This window comes from Anas platyrhynchos, chromosome 31 (genome assembly GCF_047663525.1).
Source record: "Anas platyrhynchos isolate ZD024472 breed Pekin duck chromosome 31, IASCAAS_PekinDuck_T2T, whole genome shotgun sequence".
In the NCBI taxonomy this organism is placed as follows: Eukaryota; Metazoa; Chordata; class Aves; order Anseriformes; family Anatidae; genus Anas; species Anas platyrhynchos.
The window spans coordinates 3,961,558-3,979,072 of record NC_092617.1 but is presented as its reverse complement, the minus strand read 5'-3'; the positions used below and the strand labels follow the sequence as shown (position 1 = coordinate 3,979,072).

Sequence of the window (17,515 nt, the reverse complement as noted above, 5' to 3'; positions counted from 1 at the left end):
ACCCCCATCCCCAGCCAGCCTGGAAACAAGACCAGCAGCAGCACGGCCAGCTGGAGAAGCCAGGAGGAATGCCAGCGTGCTGCTGCCAGGGGAGGCAAGGCCAGGGAGGGACAGACAGACACTCAGCAGACCCTCCTGTGCTTCAGCTCTGCCTGCAGACGAGGCAGCTCCTCCTCATTGCAAATAATCTGTGCCCACTTCAAGACGGCAGAGACCTCCCAAAGACAGGGATGTCTCTCAGCACTGGACATCAGGGGCTTTGCAGCTCTTAAAGATCAGCTTGGATAAAACCTGAGAGGACCACAAAATGATGTTGGTGCAGTTTCTGGGCTGAGGTGTGTGAAGGAACTTTATAAACTTCATTGCTGACAAACTGATCTCTCACTGCAGTTGTCTTGGAGTCTCAGTCTCCAGTACAAACCTGACCACCTATTACCATGAAACCAGCCTCCCCTCCACTGCAGGAATCTGCAAGCACAGGCTACAGAAAATATCTTGCCTTTCAGGTAGCCCCTGCCTTGTTCTTCCTTTTGAAAAATCCAATCATACATGCCATTCTCTGAAGTGTTTTCTACTCATTTCTGGAGAAAAAGAGAGACCCACCCTGACAGATGCTACCAGCCATCAAATGTGCCATCTGTACAAGACCCCTCTGGCAACCCCACCTGCATTGCCCTGCTGCCAGAGCCTCACGGTGCCAAGAGCCTGCAGATGTGTCCTGCCACACGCTGCCCTCTGTTGTTGCGCTCCTCAGTGCCTCCAAGCCCTCTCTCCTTCTGTCCTCTCTGTGTGCCAGCTGCGGTCAGAGCCCCCAGCCCTGCTGCGCTGTGCAGAGGAGCTGCTCCTGGGCACAGCTGTCTCTCTGCAGTGCTTACCAGGAGCTCCCCTTGGACCCAGGAGCCCAGCCCAGCTCAGCAGCACAGCAGCCGACCATGGCAACGCTTGCTCTGTGCCCTTGGTCTCCCTGGATGTGTCCCCAAGGCCTCAGGGCTGACAGCTCCCCAAGGCAGCAGGGTCTCTGCTGGGGTGTGGTGTTCAAAGCAGACTGAAGGCATCACTGACTGCTTCTCTCTGTAGATGTCAGAGACTGATTGTTTAAAGTGTGATTTGTGCTGTTGGACTGTGGTTGTCAAATATGAGTACAAATGTTTCCCTCCCTTAACCCCTATTCTGTTCCCACTGCATGGCAGGACACCTCAGCCACGACTGCCAGGGATCATTTCACCCCTCTGAATGTGTCCTAACAAGAGAGGGGGAACTGAATGCTCTAAAAAGTTTTCCAAGAAGGGAATTGGACACTAAGACAGCATTTGTTGAGTTTTCCCAGTAATCCACTTGGAAGATCCTCTACCCATACACAAATCTCTTCTTCCTCTCTCACGAGACCAGCACGGTGACTGGGATGTGGAACACCCTCAACACTATGCTGGTGCCTGCCACCAAACACCTGCAGATGCCGTGCTTCCTGCTGGGGACCATGCCCTACGGTCAGCCCTGGGCTGTATGCCATCCCTGTTCTCTGCAAGGCTTGGGAAGTGGAAGGCCTGACTCCAGAAGACCTCAGGTCCAGAAGACCTGAACCTGGGGAATTTCTCTCATGTACAAGAATTCTTTCTCCTCCTCCCAGCTACTGTTCTGTGGCCCCAGTGTCACAGAAACCTCTTGTACGGTTTTGCCCCATTGCTGGAGCTGTCCTGCAGTGCCACAGTGATACTCATGGTCTTTGATTTCATAATCTACATTTTGGATCCAGTCTTCCTCTTCCCTCTCATGCAGTTTTCATGTGCATGTGTCCTGTGTTGGCAGACTCAAAGCCTTATCCACCTGCTCTCCTGTCCTCACAAGTGTCACTGTCTTCTATGACACCATCATCTCTCCCATGTGAAGCGCAGAACAACGCATAACATAAGCTACTAATACAATCGCCAATTGAAAAAAAAAAAAAGAAAAAAAAAAAAAAGAAATCAGTATCTTATGCCCTTCTAACTTTTGGTACAACAATTTGTTTACAGAAATCATAACATTAGTCTTTGCACACAGGTACAGGACATACTCATAGGCATGAAAAAATGTTTCTCTAGTAGAGAGAAGAACTTTTGGTCTTCCTCCTCAGAGATTTTAACCAAGCCCTTTCCCAAACCATCATCATCCTCCCAGTCAGTCCTCAGGTTGCTTAGAGGTGGTGTGGGAAGGGTGAGACAGGTTCTAGTGGATCTGCAGATGTCATCATAAGACCTCTCTCAAGACCTTGGAAAGGCCAGATAAAGGAGAGACGTTGCTCGGGATTTTGAAAAGGCAGAGGTAAAAGGCATCTTCTACAAGAAAGGTAAACAGAAGGATGATTAAGACTAACTAAGTATTAAAATGCTATTATTGAATCTACACCTCAGATCAAATCTAAATTAAAAACCTCAAAATTTATCCTTATCCCAGATCTTGAGCAGACACCTTGAGCAGAATACCAATCCCTCCCTTGATACAGTTGCCATTCCCTTAACGCTGGAGGGTGAATTCTAATTCCTAAACATTAACTTGATCATCTGACCCCCAAAGCCCTCCACCACAAACACAGCACATCTCATCTTCAAACCCACTCCTATCCCTTTCTTCAGCTTCTTGTCCCATAGGGGCAGGGCAGGGACTTTGAGGTCCTGCAGCAGTCCCATGGCGTTGGAAGAGTCATGTGAGGTGACAGGTATGTGATCAGATCAGAGGCCACAAGGAGGAGCTGCCTGGGAATGCTGGGATGAGGTCAGGTGTGCCTCAGGATCTGCTGGGCCTGCAGGAGGCACATGGCTGGGAAGGAGGCTGGGAGGTCACTTCTGCCTCTGGAGCTGACAGACCTCCAGGAGGAATGTGGCACAGACAGGGACCGTAAAGGGCAGAAGCATGCACAAGGCATTGAAAATGATGGTGAGGCACCTTCTGTTCTGGTCGGATGAGAGACCAAAGGAAGGCTGATGGGATGGGAGTCATGCTTGAGGTATAGTTTGTGAGACCATAGAATCAGAGAATGGCTCCTGTTGGAAGGGACCTTAAAGGTCATCTAGTTCCAAGCCCCTGGCCATGGACATGGATGCCCCCCATGAGTTCGGGTTGCCCAGAGACTCGTCTAACCTGCTCTTGATCAGCTCCAGGGATGGGGCATCCACAGCTTCTCTGGGCAACCTGTTCCAGTGCCTCACCTCCTTCTGAGTGAAGAATTTCCTCCTAACTTCTAATCTAAATCTCCCCTCATTTAGCTTAAAACCATTCCCCTTTGCCTTCTCATTATCTGACTGAGCAAAGAGTCACTCTCCATCTTTTTTATAAGCCCCCTTTAAGTACTGAAAGGCTGCAATGAGGTCACCCTGGAACCTTTTCTTCTCCAGGCTGAACAGCTGCAGCTCTCTCAGCCTTTTTTCATAGGAGACATGCTCCAGCCCCTTGATCATCTTCGTGGCCATCCTCTGGACTTGTTCTAACAGACCCACAACCTTCTCATGCTGGGGGCTGAGTCCTGGATGCAGGACTCCAAGTGGGGCCTCACAAGGGCAGAGAACAAAGAGTAGAAGTAGAAGTGACCTCCCTCCACCTGCTGGCCACTCCTCTGCTTATGGAGCCCAGGATGCAGTTGGCCTTCTGGGCTACAAGCACAGAATGTACTGTCTCACTGTCTCACTGTTGATCTCACTGTCTGTCATAGATAAAGATACTAAACAGCACCAGTCCCAGGACAGCCCCCTGAGGTACAACACTTGTCACCAGCCTCAACTTGGACATAGAGCCATTGAGCACCACGCTCTGGGTGTGACCTTCAAGCCAACTCCTTTATCCACAGAATGGTGCTCCCATCAAATGCGTATCTCTCTAATTTGGAGACCAGGATGTCATGTGGGACCATGGCAATGGTCTTACAGAAGTCCAAGTAGATGACATAGGTCGATCTTCCCTTTTTGTCTGATGTGGTCACTCCATTGTAGAAAGCCACCAGATTGGCCAGGCACCATTTACCCTTTGGTGAAGCCATTCTCATTTTCTCGAATCACCTCTTTGTCTTGCATGTGCCTTGACTCTGATTCCAGGAGGATCTTTTCCATGATCTTTTGAGGCACAGAGGTGAGGCTCAGCATTCAGTGGTTTCCTGGGTCCTCTTTTCTACCCTTTTTTAAAAATGGGAATGATGTTTTCCTTTTTCCAGTCACCAGGGACTTCATCCAACTGCCAGGACTCTTCAAATATGATGGAGAGAGGCTTGCCAACTGCATCAGGCAGTTCCCTCAGGACCCTGGGATGCAAGTCAGCAAGCCCCATAGACTTGTACTTGTTGAGTTCCATCAGGTGGTCTCAAACCTGCTCTTCACTTAGAGTGGGTGGGACTTTGCACCCCCAGCCTCCATCTATGGCTTCAGGAAAATGAAAAACTTGTGAAGCCTGACTGGCAGAGAAGACTGAGGCAAAGATGTTGTTGAATCCCTCAGCCTTCTCCATGCCTGTCATTACCAGTTCACCTTTCTCATCCATCAGAGGTGGTACACTCTCCCTGGCCTTTCTTTTCTGAGCCATGTATCTCTAGAATCTCTTCCTGTTATCCCTTGCATCGCTTGCCAAGCTCAGTTCCATCCGTGCCTTGGCTTTCCTTATCCCATCCCTGCACATCCAAAACTGAAACATGTGAGAGGGCCTGGGAAAAGGAGCCCTGGATCCACAGAAGCCATTTGGGAAACAAAACTTGTAGGTAGGAAGCACAGTTTTGTGGAGGTGCAGAGCTGATGGGCACATTGTGCAGGATTTTCCTAAAGACCCATGTGTCCTTTTCCCTCCTGACTACAATGCTACTTCCTTCCCAGTAATGGAGGAGCCAACAGAGGTGAAAAAGATACTCTGTGATCATGAATGTCATCAGAAAGTTGACACCAGTAAGACATGGGGAGGTTAGGAGAAGCCTGGACAAGAGAGATGTGAGATTTGGGGTGAGAAAAGGAGCATGGCCAACAGAAATTAATGATTTCATAGAGGTAAGAGGGTGCATGTAATGTTGATGCTGTAGTAACGCTGACTTAAAAGAATCATGTATGGCCCTTACCTTATTTAGACAGTAATTTAAATCCCAAAACCTAAATGCTACTGCAACACTCTGATGGGAATCCCTTACTCTAATGCTTGAATTCAAAGGATCCCTTCAAGCAAAACTCGGCCCATAGCCCCTTTCCCTTGCCTTTATTCTCTTACTCACCCAAACGCCTTCCCTAGACACTAGGATTAAAATGCTCTATTGATCCTTAGATTTCTTGGCAGACCTCAATAAAACCATAAACCACAGAGCTTGCCCATACCCTAACCACAGAAGAACACCAAACATTCCCAATAAACCTCTGTTTATTCTCTAACCCAGAAAAGTGAGCCCTAGTCCGTAAGAGACTAGGGAGAGTTGCACTCTGCCTCAGGATCTCCTGCCCCAGCAGCAGGAATGTGACTGTGGCAGGGACTGTGAGGTCACTTCTGTCTCTGCACTTGATAGGCCAGCAGCAGGAATGTGTCACAGAAAGGGACTGTGAGGTCACTTGTGTCTGGAGGTGGCAGGCCACCCTTGCCTTCTCCCTGGGAGCTGCACTTTTGGGCTGACATCTGGCAGTGGCCCTGCTAGGCCAGCAGAAGGCACCTGCTTGGCATGCTGACTGGGGGATCCCCTCTGCCTCCAGAGCCAGGAGGACCCAGGCAGAAAGAAGGCCCCCAGATGGGTTGTCCTGTCCCTTCTGCTTGAGTCCATGACTGGGCAGCAGCAGGCACAAGGCTTGTCTTTTTCTCTGGGTAAGCCCTGATATCTTGTGTACCTTGGTTACAGTCCTGTTGTCTCTGCAGTGACATCCCTGTGGCTGCAGGCAGCAGCAGGCACTGCGCAGCCCTGGGTCACAGCTTCCTCCCTGGTAGCACTGCAGTTACAAATGGGATTTTATTTGGGACTTCCTGGTGTGAAGGACATAGACTTGAAGTGCAAGGACAGTCCGTGAGGGACCAAGGGCTTGACCAAGAGCTTTATGGCAGCACCTGACAATAACTGGTCTTGGACTCATCTGCATGGCACTGCCCCCCTGCAGTGGGGCTCATGGCCACTGCCAGCCTGGAGAGGAATCTGGAGCTGCCAGGAGATGTCAGGGGATCTGCAGGGAGAACATGCAACGCTGAGTTGGTAGGGATTAGAACCTCATAAAATTAATGGCCATCCAAAGAAGAGTTTGGTAAAGAAAAAGGGGAATCTGAGGAATCCATGGGGTAAGGACAGCTCTGCCATGGCAGGAGTGGTGCTGAAGAGCCAGCAGACAAAGGCCCCTAAGAGTGTAGAGTAATTGAGGATAACCTTCTTGAGGCCTCATGGACCAGGTCTGTGCAACACTCGCCTGCCCTTTGTGCCCTCAGAGACACCCCATGGCCCTGCCCAGCACTGCCCTGTGCTGCTGAGCCATCAGCACACATGGAATGGGGCTCAGCAGCAGAGGTCCCCATGGACGTAGGTCTGCTGCCCACTCTGAGCAACATGCACATATGGAAGACCCGCGGGTATCCCAGAGCACCACAGCCCCTGGCTCTCACAGCAGCACCGCCAGCTCGGGGCCCTGCAGGGAGCACAGGGAGGGAAGCAGCAATGGCCAGCCAGGCCAGCATGGACACATTGCCCTGGGCAAGGCTCTCTGGGAGCAGGGATGGCCCTGGGGAAGAGTAGAACCGCATTGCTGGGCCTGCACTGATGAGGAAAGGGCAAAGGGAAAGCTCTTTGTGCAGGCCCCTGCTCGGGGCAGGCTGCACTGTGGCTGGGCCAGGCCTCTTGTGCTGGCCTGGGGAGCGGGGCTGGCCCTGCGGGGCACAGGCACTGTGTGCTGGGGATCTGCCAGGCAAGAGAGCAGGGCTCCTGCAGCTTCACGGACCTCCTCTTTATAAGTACATTAAAGGAGGCTGTAGTGAGGTGCGGGTTGGTCTATTCTCCCATCTGCCTGGTGACAGGACGAGGGGGAATGGGCTAAAGTTGCACCAGGGGTGTTTTAGGTTAGCTATTAGGAAAAACTTCTTTACCGAAAGGGTTGTGAGGCATTGGAATGGGCTGCCCAGGGAAGTGGTGGAGTCACCATCCCTGGAAGTCTTTAAAAGACGTTTAGATGTAGAGCTTAGGGAAATGGTCTAGTGGAGGACTGGTTAGTGTTAGGTCAGAGGTTGGACTTGATGATCCTGAGGTCACGTCCAACCTAGACGATTCTGTGATTCTGTGGGAAAAAGAGCTTGGCCAGCAGAAACTTATGCTTTCATAGAAGTAAGACGGTTTATGTAATGTAGATGCTGCAGTAACACTGACTTAAAACAGTCACCTATGGCCCTTTCCTTACTTGAAAAAGTCATTTTAATCTCTAAACCTAAATGCTACTACAGTACTCTGAGAGGAATCCTTTTATCTTTTTTTTTGTTTTTTTTTGTTTTTTTTTTTTCTCTTCCTAACCTAATGCCTTCCCTTAACACTAACATGAAAATGCTCTATTTAACCCTAGACTCCTTGGTAGACCTAAAAAACCCTAAACCATAGAGCTTGTCTATGCCTTAACCACAGACCTGACACTACAAGCAGAACAACACACATTCCCAGTAAAACTTTGCATAGTCTCTAACAAAGAAAGAGAAAAACAGGTACCTAGGGGGTGCGAGAGAGGTCAGCTCTGCCTCAGGATCTCCTGCCCCAGCAGGAGCAATGTGACTGTGGCAGGGACTGTGAGGTCACTTCTGTCTCTGCAGAAGGGGAAGGGGAAGGGGCTAAAACCAGGCACGCCGGTGAAGACCTAAGTACGCTAGAATCAGAGGGGCTGTGTGCCAGTGGGGTCCTTCGGTTAGATCCACAAGGTGCTGAGTGTAAGGAGACGCACCTGAAATGCTTCTACATGAACGCACGCAGTATGAGGAATAAAATGGATGAGCTAGAAGTCCTGGCCCAGTCCCTCAACTATGACATCATCGGCATAAGCGAAACCTGGTGGGATGAGTCCTGTGACTGGGGTGTTGCGATAGACGGTTACAGGCTCTTCAGGAGGGACAGGCAGGGTAGGCGAGGTGGTGGGGTGGCGATGTATGTGAAGCAGGGGCTGGACTGTGTGGAACTCCAGGTCGGCGATGGCAAAGTTGAGAGCCTCTGGGTAAGGATCAAGGGACAAACGAATAAAGGGGATGTCGTTGTGGGAGTCTATTACAGACCGCCTGGCCAGGACGATAGCGCCGATAAATTATTCTTTACAGAACTAAGAGAGGCCTTGAGATTAACTCCCCTTGTCCTTATGGGGGACTTCAACTTGCCAGACGTTAACTGGGAGTGCCACACGGCTGACACGAGCAAGTCCAGGAGGTTCATGAAGCACCTAGATGATAACTTCTTGGTGCAGGTGCTAACGGAGCCAACTAGGAAAGGTGCCCTCCTTGACCTGTTGCTGGAAAACAGAGAGGGTCTGGTGGGAGATGTGGTGATTGGTGGCCGCCTCGGTCATAGCGACCATGAAGTGGTTGAGTTCAAAATTTATGGTGACAGAAGGAAAAGTGCCACCAAAACCTCATCCCTAGATATGGGGAAAGCGGACTTCAGGCTGCTCAGGGAACTAGTCAGCAAGGTCCCCTGGGAAACTGCTCTTGAAGGCCTCGATGTCCACCAGTGCTGGTCATTCTTTAAGCGATGCCTCGTAGAAGCACAAGATCAGGCAATTCCTAAATATCGCAAGTCAGGCAGGCGCGGCAGGAGGCCGGCGTGGCTGACCAGAATCATTCTGATGGAGATTAGACGGAAACAGAGAGTGTTTCGCTACTGGAAGGAGGGCCAGGTGTCATGGAAAGAATACAGGGATGCTGTTCGTGTTTGTAGGAAGAAAATTCGTGTGGCCAAAGCACACCTAGAGTTGAAGCTGGCTGTGTCTGTGAGAGAAAATAAATTTTTTTTTTTTAGATATGTGAATGGAAAAAGGAGAACTAAAGAATACATAGGGCCGCTCCTTGATAGGGAAGGTCTTCTCACTGACAATGACATAGGCAAAGCAGAGACACTTAACGCCTTCTTTGCCTCTGTCTTCAATGCCGATGATGGGCTTCGGGACCCAGGGTGCCCTGAGCTGGAGGACTGGGACGGTGGGGATGACAAACTCCCAACCGACCCTGAAAGTGTGCGGGATATGCTACTCCACCTGGATCCCTACAAGTCCATGGGTCCGGATGGGATTCATCCCCGGGTGCTGAAGGAGCTGGCGGACGTCATCGCGGAACCTCTCTCAAATATTTTTCAATGATCCTGGGAATCTGGAGAGGTCCCGGTAGACTGGAAACTGGCAAATGTTGTGCCGATTTTCAAGAAGGGTCAGAAAGAAGAGCCTAGCAATTACAGGCCTGTCAGTCTCACGTCAGTGCCTGGTAAAATCATGGAGAAGATGGTTCTCGAACGTATTGAGGCGCACCTGGGGGACAAAGCAGTCATTGGTCCCAGCCAGCATGGGTTTGTGAAGGGTAGGTCCTGCCTAACTAACCTGATTTCCTTTAAGGATAAGATCACCCGTATGGTGGACCAAGGGAAACCAGCTGATGTGATTTTTTTGGACTTCAGCAAGGCTTTTGACACGGTTTCCCATAGGATCCTACTGGACAAAATGTCCACCATACAGCTAAATAAAAACATCATACGATGGGTGAGCAATTGGCTAACGGGCAGGGCCCAAAAGGTTATGGTGAATGGCGCTGCGTCAGGCTGGCGGGCGGTCACCAGTGGGGTCCCTCAAGGCTCCATTTTAGGGCCGGTCCTTTTCAATATTTTTATTAACGATCTGGATGTAGGAATAGAAGGTATTTTGAGCAAGTTTGCTGATGACACCAAACTTGGAGGAGTTGTGGACTCTGTTGAGGGTGGAAAGGCCTTGCAGAGGGATCTGGATAGGTTGGAGAGCTGGGCGATCACCAACCGCATGAAGTTCAATAAGAGCAAGTGCCGAGTCCTGCACCTGGGACGGGGAAACCCTGGCTGCACGTACAGACTGGGCGATGAGACGCTGGAGAGCAGCCTAGAAGAGAGGGATCTGGGGGTGGTGGTAGACAGCAAGTTGAATATGAGCCGGCAGTGTGCCCTGGCAGCCAGGAGGGCCAACCGTGTCCTGGGGTGCATCAAGCACGGCATCACTAGTAGGTCAAGGGAGGTGATTGTCCCGCTCTACTCTGCGCTGGTGCGGCCTCACCTCGAGTACTGTGTGCAGTTCTGGGCACCACAGTATAAAAAGGACATGAAACTGTTGGAGAGTGTCCAGAGGAGGGCTACAAAGATGGTGAAAGGCCTGGAGGGGAAGACGTACGAGGAACGGCTGAGGGCACTGGGCCTGTTCAGCCTGGAGAAGAGGAGGCTGAGGGGAGACCTCATCGCAGTCTACAACTTCCTCGTAAGGGGGTGTCGAGAGGCAGGAGACCTTTTCTCCATTAACACCAGCGACAGGACCCGCGGGAACGGGGTTAAGCTGAGGCAGGGGAAATTTAGGCTTGACATCAGGAGGGGGTTCTTCACAGAGAGGGTGGTTGCACACTGGAACAGGCTCCCCAGGGAAGTGGTCACTGCACCGAGCCTGTCTGAATTTCAGAAGAGATTGGACTGTGCACTTAGTCACATGGTCTGAACTTTTGGGTAGACCTGTGCGGTGTCAAGAGTTGGACTTGATGATCCTTAAGGGTCCCTTCCAACTCAGGATATTCTATGATTCTATGATTCTATATTTCCATTGGGCCATCTACCAGACATTGTAATGAATACTATGAGCAGAACTAGAGGGGTCTTGTTTCCAGCCAGGGGGAGGCAGGGAGGAAAGGGACAATCAAGTTTACTGGGCTGGGTATATTTAATGTCCTAGCATATCAGACCCACAAATGTATCAGGCTCTACTGGACACAGCCAATAAAGATATATTTTCTTTATTTTTCACCCTGAGTTTTCCACAGAAGAACCAAGAGAGACCATGGATGCCCAGGTGTCTACTGAGATTCAGGCTAAATTTCTCAGGATCCAATGGTCATTTCAAATTTATTTTATTTTATTTTATTTTATTTTATTTTATTTTATTTTATTTTATTTTATTTATTTTATTTTATTTTATTTTATTTTATTTTAATTTTATTTTATTTATACTTTATTTCTTTCCCAAGGAACCCCTGACTTCTCTTAGAAAGGGTTTCATGTGCTGGGCTGGGCAACAGTTACAGGGACGAAGACCACTGTTGGCAGTGGAGGTGTCACACCTCCAGACTCTGATTTTCCTCCCGATGGAGTTCTCCAAAGAAGTCACCCTGGATGAATAGCAAGAGGAGAATGATTCTCCAAACTGAAATGCAACAAAATTCAGCCTTTGAAACAATAAAATGTTTTTATTATGTGCTTTGTGAAATCTTCTTCCTTAATTACATCTTGCAAGCTGCACAAGGCGTGAAGGCTTGAAGATTAAAATGGAAGAGATGTTAGGATTTTCTTCATTTTAATGAGTTCCATGGTGTATTTTGATGCTCAGTCTATGAAGTTCAGGTACTGAGAAGAGAGTGATGCAACCGCTTGAGCAAGTAAAGTCAGGAGGAAAAGTTGAAGTGACTTGGAGTATTAATGGGCCCCACTGAGGGCTGTTACTAACAAAGGATCCCCAGGGCCTTGTTAGGGCAGATAATTGGAGTCCATGGTTACAGACAGGCAAAGCACTGTGCTGAGAAAAGTCTTAGTTGGTTTTAGTGAAGCAGAATTGGCAAGGCCTGACCCCTGGAACTGGGAGGGGAGATCCTGTACCCCCATGTCTGCCTCAAGGCTTTTCCTGGGGATCTGTGGGATGGGGTGGGCAGTGTGATGCCGTGATAAGAAGAGTGGTATGAAACCTCTGAGCTGTTGCATGTGTTGAAAGGAATCTATGAGGCCCCATCACAATGAATATAACATATCTACTCATAAGCTCTAACCAAGGGGACAAAACCTTCACGGCAGTTGGGGCATTCCCTTTTTACCAGCACACTCTGCCTTCTCCTCCACAGGCTTTCCTATGCTGTCCCACACATTGCCCTATTTTCTTGAAGTCTGCAGACAACCATCTCAGTTCACCATCTTGTTCTCATCCCTAGCTTTCACTGACCTCTTGTCAACCCTCACCAGCTATTTATTGAAACACAAAGCAAGGGTCTGATCAGAGGGTGACCTTTTGCACCACAGCATGACCCTCTGAGGGACATTTCTCCCTCCTTGTAACCAGTGCCAGCCTTCCATGGAACACTATGTAGCAGTTTTTTCTTTCCTGCTCTTTTCTACTGCCAAAGGAAACTCCATCAGGGTGGAAACCACTCCTAAAGTAGGCATCCCAACCCAGCAGGCTCCTTGCGGCCTCTCAGCCAACCAGACACAAGTCACCTCAGCAGAAGCTTCCAAGCCAGGGGCCTGCTGCTGGACTTGCAGCTTCTTGGCTAGACACAGACAAGCCTTGTGCCTCCTGGTGCCCAGTCATGGACTCAAGCAGAAGGGAAAGGACAACCCATGTTGGGGCCTTCTTTCTGCCTGGGTCCTCCTGGGTGTGTAGGCAGAAGGGATCCCCCAGTCAGCATGCCAAGCAGGTGCCTTCTGCTGGCCTAGCAGGGCCACTGCCAGATGTCAGCCCAAAAGTGCAGCTCCCAGGGAGAAGTCAAGGGTGACCTGCCACCTACAGGCACAAGTGACCTCACAGTCCCTTTGTGTGACACGTTCCTGCTGCTGCCCTATCACGTGCAGAGACAGAAGTGACCTCACAGTCCCTGCCACAGTCACATTCCTGCTGCTGGGGCAGGAGATCCTGAGGCAGAGTTTAGCTCCTCAGAGCATTCCCACCCATCTCCTCCTTGTGACCCACAAGCTGATCAGATCCATGGCCCCTCACATTCATTTGGGGTAAGGGTTTTATTTAGGTCTCTTAAGCAGTTTTCTGGTGTAAAATGTATCATTTTAATGCTAGTATTAAGTGCAGAGATCAGAGTAATTAAGAGAGTAAGAGCTAGGGGAATCAGCTATGGGCTGAGTTTTGTCTTTTAGGGATACGTTGAGGTCACTCATTAGAGTAGTGGATTCCTGTCAGGGTGCTGAGTAGCATATAGGTTTAGGAATTTAGTTTATAGGTCGAAGCTGGGGAATAGCCACGTATGACTATTTAAATTCACAGTTACAGCAGCATCAGCATAACCTGAACCCCCTTACCTCTACAAAATCCTTAATTTTGGCTGGCCAAGCCCCTATTTCCTCCTCTCTATCTCACATTTTTCCTGACCAGGCTTCTCTTGATTTCCCCATATCAGTTATCTTTTTAGGGGCATGCTTATGATGCCTTGCATGATCTTAGACTGTCAGTGCTCTGTTGGCTACTCTATTCCTGAGAAAAGCGTCACTTAATACACGATGGAAAAGGACACCAAAGTCCATCAGAGCACCCTGCACAATGTGCCCAGCAGCTCTGCAGTGCCACAAAAGTGCGATTCCTGCCTACAAGTTTTCTTTCCAGAATGGCTCCTATGGCTCCAGGGTAACTTTTCCCAGGCACTCACTTCCCCAGGCCACACCACTCTTGTCCGCAGGCCCCACGTGTCTCTCCAAGCCTCCCCTCTTCCCCTGCAGTAGTGGCACCTCACTGCAGCAGGTTGGTGCATCTCCAGGCTCAGGGGTGTTTGCTGAGGGCCAGCCCCGTGTGGGGAGTGGTGGGGAGGAAGAGAGCAAGGTCATCTCCTGGGGCATGGCTGAGCACAGCCCAGCCATCCCGCACCATGGGCAGGCCCCTGCTCCCAGGCTGAGGCACACATGCAAGGTGGACACTTCTCCATCAGCCCAGCTTCACGCAGGGACCTTCAGCCCTGCCCCAGTCCCAGGACTGACCTCGTCCTCCTACTCCATGCACAGACTGCTGCTAAAGCTCTGAGTGTCTCTGTTTCTCACAGCTTTCACCCAAGTCCCAGGTGGGGAGGGCCAAGTCTCCTGGCCCTCCCCACTGCCCAGCACTGCCTCTCTGTGACCCTTCAGAAGGGCCTTTGGGCTTCCTCAATTGTCCTGGTGCTTATTAGCACCTCCTTGGCTCCTTCCAGAGCTCAGAGGGAGCCTTCTAGTCCAGCACAGGGCCCTGCACTGGCTGTGGCTGGGATGGAGTTACTCTGTGCAGATCATCTCCTGTGGTTCTGTGTTTTTGATGTGTCTAGGGCAGTGTTGGTCACCCATGGCTCTGGACCTTGTTCCTGAACATTGCTTGCACAACATCAAGGCCTTCTCTGCTTCTCACTCTGCCCGACCAGCAAGGTGGTTGAGGGTGGGCAAAAGTCTAGGAAGGGAACCTGCTGTGACAGCTGACCCAGCCTGACCAAATGGATGTTCCATGGCACATAACATAGTGCTCAGCAATACATATTGGGATCATCTTTCCAAGGCAAGGTGGCACTCTCTCAGAGACTGTGTGCACAATGGTCTGCTAGTGGGAACTGATGAGTTACAAAATGTTCATCATGTTTGGCTTTTGATTTTTATTTCTTTCTTTTTTCTTTTCCTTTCCTATCCTTATGTGTCTTTCAAATTGTGAGTTTCATTACTTATACTGTTCCCTCCCCTCTGCCCTCTAGAGGAGGAGGAAGCAGGCAGCTCGTACAGGTGTAGTGTCTGGTTGGGGTGAGCAAGGAGGAGGCTGGCTATGGTGCCAGGAAATGGAGGTCCGTGAAGCTGCAGGAGCCCTGCTCTCCTGCCTGGCAGATCCCCAGCACACAGTGCCTGTGCCCTGCAGGGCCAGCCCCGCTCCCCAGGCCAGCACAAGAGGCCTGGCCCAGCCACAGTGCAGCCTGCCCCGAGCAGGGGCCTGCACAAAGAGCTTTCCCTTTGCCCTTTCCCCATCAGTGCAGGCCCAGCAATGCTGCCCTGCTCTTCCCCAGGGCCATCCCTGCTCCCAGAGAAGGCCCAGGGTAATGTGTCCATGCTGGCCTGGACGACCATTGCTGCTTCCCTCCCTGTGCTCCCTGCAGGGCCCCAAGCTGGCGGTTCTGCTGTGAGAGCCAGGGGCTGTGGTGACCCAGGACCCCGCGGGTCTTCGCCCTGCCTGTGCTGCTCAGGGTGGACAGTAGACTCAACTCCCTGGGGATCTCTGCTGCTGAGCCCCTTTCCATCTGCCCTGATGGCTCAGCAGCACAGGGCAGTGCTGGGCAGGGCCATGGGGTGTCTCTGAGGGCACAAAGGGCAGGCGAGTGCTGCACCAGACCTGGTCCATGAGGCCTCAAGAAGGTTATCCTCAATTACTCTACACTCTTAGGGGCCTTTGTCTGCTGGCTCTTCAGTACCACTCCTGCCATGGCAGAGCTGTCCTTAGCCCATGGACTCCTCAGATTCCCCTTTTTCTTTACCAAACTCTTCTTTGGATGGCCATTAATATTATGAGGTTCTAATCCCTACCAACTGAACGTTGCATGTTCTCCCTGCAGATCCCCTGACATCTCCTGGCAGCTCCAGATTCCTCTCCAGGCTGACAGTGGCCATGAGCCCCACTGCAGGGGGGCAGTGCCATGCAGATGAGTCCAGTTGTTGTCAGGTGCTGCCATAAAGCTCTTGGTCAAGCCTTTGGTCCCTCACAGACTGTCCTTGGAATTTAAGTCTATGTTCTTCATTCCCGGAAGCCCCAACTAAAACCCCATTTGTTACTGTGGTGCTAGCAGGGAGGCAGGGCTGTACAGTGACCCAGGGCTGCACAGTGCCTGCTGCTGCCTGCAGTCACATGTATGGCACTGCAGAGACAACAGGACTGTCGCCAAGGTACACGAGATATCAGGGCTTACCCAGAAAAAAAGAAGCACAATGTGGAAGCCAAAAGAGAGCAGCAGTGACAAGGCCACGTCCTGCTGCCGGCCATGGCCATGGCTCCAGGGAAGCAGCAGCCCCAATCCAAAGGCAGCAGAGAGGCAGAGCCCAGCGGGCAGTGAGGGGCAGCCCCGAGGGCCACCGGGGCTGTTCTTCCATGTGGCAGCTGGGCTCTTGGCCCCGAGCCCCTCCTGCATGCTGGGGCTGCTCTCCCAGCTCCAGAGGGGATTGGAAGAGATGGCAGCTCAGACCAGTGAATTTATGCTGTCTGCTTTATTGTCTATACCTAGAGAGGATACCTAGTTCAATAGGTTGATTAGAAGATGTACTCAAAGTAAAAAATTACTAAATAAATTAAACCAAAATCAGAAGTTATGAAAATAATAATAATAATAATAATAAAAAAAAAAAAAGAAAAAAAAAGATAAGAAAATCTGTCATGTTCGTTTCTCAAATTCAATACTAGTCCTGACAGGATTATTATTAATGTTTACAATATGATAATAATACTAAGGATAAAAATAATATGATAAAAATCACAATAATATTAACAATATTGATGTTTAATAAGCACATACAAAAACAGTTTCCTCACTGCCTGTTTGAGCTCCTGGTTCCTCATGCTGTAAATGAGGGGGTTCACTGCTGGAGGTACCACTGAGTACAGAAGTGACACCAGCAGATCCAGGGATGGGGAAGAGATTGATTTAGGCTTCAGGTAGGCAAAAATGCCAGTGCTGAGAAAAAGCGAGACCACAGCCAGGTGAGGGAGGCACGTGGAAAAGGCTTTGTGCCGGCCCTGTTCAAAGGGCATCCTCAGCACTGCCCTGAAGATCTGAACATAGGACAGCACAATGAATGCAAAACAACCAAATGCTAAACATGCACTAACGACTAGAAGACCAGCTTCCCTGAGATAAGCATCTGAGCAGGAGAGCTTGAGGATGTGGGGGATTTCACAGAAGAACTGGTCCACAGCATTGCCGTGGCAGAGGGGCAGGGAAAATGTGTTGGCCGTGTGCAGGACACCATGGAAAAAGCCACTGCCCCAGGCAGCTGCTGCCATCTGGGCACAAGCTCTGCTGCCCACGAGGCTCCCGTAGTGCAGGGGCTTGCAGATGGCAACGTAGCGGTCGTAGGCCATGACAGTGAGAAGGGAATACTCTGCTCCAATGAAGAAGGCTATAAAGAAGACCTGTGCAGCACAGCCTTGATAGGAGATGGCCCTAGTGTCCCAGAGGGATATGGCCATGGCTTTGGGCAGAGTGGTGGAGATGCAGCCCAGGTCGAGGAGGGCGAGGTTGAGCAGGAAGAAGTACATGGGGGTGTGGAGGCGGTGGTTGCAGGCTACGGCACTGAGGATGAGGCCGTTGCCCAGGAGGGCAGCCAGGTAGATGCCCAGGAAGAGCGCGAAGTGCAGGAGCTGCAGCTCGCGCGTCTCTGCGAATGCCAGCAGCAGGAACTCGCTCACAGAGCTGATGTTGGGCATTTTCTGACATTCTCTGTTGGAGAGAAAAAGGTAGAACAAAGTTAGAACTGATTTGGATGAGGAAAACTTATTACAAGTCATAGAGAACCCCCAAACAGAGCCTCTCTCTTTGCAGCAGAACCTTTCTGCAGCTCTCCTGCTCGAGTTGTGGCTGGTGCTGGCTGAGACTGGCACTGGGCACAGGGGCCTCTATG

At 50.6% G+C, this 17,515-nt stretch overlaps 1 protein-coding gene across 1 annotated transcript; it reads right to left on the bottom strand.

Annotated features, from left to right (window-relative positions):
- Positions 1 to 6,015: 6,015 nt before the first annotated feature.
- LOC119718053 (olfactory receptor 14C36-like) lies at positions 6,016 to 17,321 on the bottom strand. The gene is made up of 3 exons (XM_072029669.1): positions 16,417 to 17,321; positions 9,862 to 10,058; positions 6,016 to 6,140 (listed from the first exon to the last, which is right to left on the bottom strand). Exons 1-3 carry the CDS (start codon positions 17,319 to 17,321, stop codon positions 6,016 to 6,018), a joined length of 1,227 nt encoding a protein of 408 aa, XP_071885770.1.
- Between the last annotated feature and the right edge of the window lie 194 nt (positions 17,322 to 17,515).